Genomic DNA, 3059 nt, shown 5'->3' with positions numbered 1-3059 from the left:
CATGTCGGTCTAGAATAGCTATCGGCTCCTCCTCGATCTCTATAGTTTGATCTCTTTCTCTAATCAAACAAGTATGTATACATTTGTATGTATTATATTCATGATCTCAAAAATATTTTAAAGTATTAGTGTTAGATTCAAGTCTTACTTCCCTTAAGAACTTGTCCAAAGGACTCTTAGGTTTTCACAACCAATTTACCAATTCCTCCATTATATGAATCGATATTTATCAATTCGAAACAAAATAATTTCAAGTTTTCCTCATTCTACACCAATGACTCGAGGAGAGATGGTGCCTTCTTCAAGTGCCATCAGTTTGGCTTCAAGTAGTTGAAAGAAGAAATTTGCACTCTTTTGATTCAGTCAAATGCGGTGCTTCATAGTCATTGCAAACGTGATAAGACTTTATGGAAATGAATGCCACGTGTATCCACATCTACATTATTAAAAATGAAATAAAGTCGTCCAAGTCATTTTCATGTGTTGTCTTATTAGATGGCTCATCTGCTATAAATACATGCATAGGATAACACTCTTTGCTCAAATTAAAGAAAACCATTTAACTCGGGAGATAAATAAGTATGGCTGTTCACAGAGTTAATTTCCTTGCTTTCCTCCTTTTATTTGGTAAGGCTTTTCTTTTCAACTATCTTTAAGGAAAAATACATAAAAACCCTGTCAAATTGCGAGAGTCCTATTACCCCTTAACTCGGTTAAAGTGGTATTATTATTATTATTTGCCATTAATATTGAATAAAAATTTTGGTGAAGAGTGTTGCGAGACCCTGTTTCTATCAACGGTTCTTTTTCTAACACCCATTTTACAAAGCAATCTTTCACTCTTTATTTAGTGTTTTCTCTTTCTTTAAAAAATTCTAGTTGTTTATACTTTGATAATAAGTTATCATAAAAATTAAGTTTTTAAAAAGTTGTACGTGAAATTTTGTCGCTAGTTATTAGCATATTTAAGGTCAGTGATGCCGCCGTCAAACTCAAATTCTGGGTCCGTCTCTGTTTGCCGATAAAAGAAATCTAAAAGAAAAAGAAAAATAAGCTTAATAATGAGTATTCACTCAATATTTATCAAAATATTTTATTAAATCTGGTCAAAGTAATAGGTGCTCAAGCACCCACAAATATCCACATAAACCCGCCACGTAATATGGAGTAATAATATCACTTCGAACGAGTTTACGAGGGTAATAAGACACTTACATAATTGAAGGTTCTAACTGGTTTAAACAGACTACTTTTAAGGAGGATTTTATGTATTTCCCTTCTTCTTTTTTTAACTTTCTCTCTTACCCAATTACTTGAATTCATTGTGCAAAACTCATAAGGTAATTAATTTGGTTATGTTGTAGGAATGTCTCTACTTGTAAATAATGTGGAACATGCAGATGCCAAGGCTTGTTCCTTTAACTGTGATCCAAGAATTGCCTATGGAGTTTGCCCACGTTCAGAAGAAAAGAAGAACAATCAAATATGCACCAACTGTTGCGCAGGCACGAAGGGATGTAACTACTTTAGTGCTGATGGAACTTTTGTTTGTGAAGGACAGTTTGATCCTCGAAATCCAAAAGCTTGTCCCAGAAATTGTGATCCAAGAATTGCCTATGGAGTTTGCCCGCGTTCAAAAGAAAAGAAGGACAATCAAATATGCACCAACTGTTGCGCAGGCACGAAGGGATGTAACTACTTTAGTGCTGATGGAACTTTTGTTTGTAAAGGAGAATCTGATCCTAGAAATCCAAAAGCTTGTCCCCGAAATTGTGATCCAAGAATTGACTACCGAGTTTGCCCACGTTCAGAAGAAAAGGATAACCAAATATGCACTAACTGTTGCGCAGGAATGAAGGGATGTAACTACTTCAGTGCTGATGGAACCTTTGTTTGTAAAGGAGAGTCTGATCCTAGAAATCCAAAAGCTTGTCCCCGGAACTGTGATCCAAGAATTGCCTATGGAGTTTGCCCGCGTTCAGAAGAAAAGGACAATCAAATATGCACCAACTGTTGCGCAGGCACGAAGGGATGTAACTACTTTAGTGCTGATGGAACTTTTGTTTGTAAAGGAGAATCTGATCCTAGAAATCCAAAAGTTTGTCCCCGAAATTGTGATCCAAGAATTGACTACCGAGTTTGCCCGCGTTCAGAAGAAAAGAATAATCAAATATGCACCAACTGTTGCGCAGGCACAAAGGGATGTAACTACTTTAGTGCTGATGGAACTTTTGTTTGTGAAGGAGAGTCTGATCCTAGAAATCCAAAAGCTTGTCCCCGAAATTGTGATCCAAGAATTGACTATCGAGTTTGCCCGTATTCAGAAGAAAAGAATAATCAAATATGCACTAATTGTTGCGCAGGCACAAAAGGTTGCAACTATTTCAGTGCTAATGGAACTTTTATTTGTAATGGAGAATCTGAATATATAAGCAAAGTGGATGAATGATCTCCAGAAGTCTAAGGTTGTTGTTTCCTAAGTCCTAACTAATAATATGTAGTCTATATATGAAACAAAGGCATGACAATATGCTCTGTCCTGCCTGTAATCTGTAATATGGTAGTGGAGCTTTTCCACTTCTTGTGCTAGGTTTCATAATGTTTAATAACAAATGGAGCACTAGTTTGTTCTAGTTAGTGATGCTTTTGTTGCATTTCTTTCATTTAGAATGTAATGAAAAAGTTAAATCTAATTAGTCTTCTTTAGCTTAATTAATGTGAAAATCTGCTGAAAATAGTATGACACTGCCCACTTGTGGCTGTGCTTCTGCAAAAGATCAAAATTCACATTATTTTTTTTTTCAATTTCAGAAACTTTGTTTACTATTAATCTCAATTTTTGAACGATTTGGTGGACTTTTGAGGTGGGTTTAATTGAAAATTTGAAGTGGAAGATGAAATATATATATATTCACTGTATATCTCTCGTGCATTATTTGTGGATCCCGTATATATCAAATGTGTATCACATATATATCCTCAATATATTTATATATATTTGTGTATGATATACATGTGAGATACATGTGAAGCACAGTGAACAATATTTATGTTGTTGG

The 3059-nt window shown here is 34.9% G+C and overlaps 1 protein-coding gene across 1 annotated transcript; it reads left to right on the top strand.

Moving 5' to 3' along the window:
- The first annotated feature begins 526 nt into the window (after window positions 1-526).
- LOC142181563 (wound-induced proteinase inhibitor 2-like) lies at window positions 527-2637 on the top strand. Its single transcript, XM_075254485.1, is given in 3 exon segments — window positions 527-627; window positions 1365-2443; window positions 2445-2637. Coding segments are annotated over 3 exon segments (1161 nt in total). The 5' UTR covers window positions 527-581; the 3' UTR covers window positions 2481-2637.
- Window positions 2638-3059: the final 422 nt, after the last annotated feature.

Source organism: Nicotiana tabacum, chromosome 6, assembly GCF_000715075.1.
Source record: "Nicotiana tabacum cultivar K326 chromosome 6, ASM71507v2, whole genome shotgun sequence".
Taxonomy (NCBI): domain Eukaryota; kingdom Viridiplantae; phylum Streptophyta; class Magnoliopsida; order Solanales; family Solanaceae; genus Nicotiana; species Nicotiana tabacum.
Note: the sequence above shows the minus strand (reverse complement) of the source record. Positions and strands in the feature narration are given on the sequence as shown.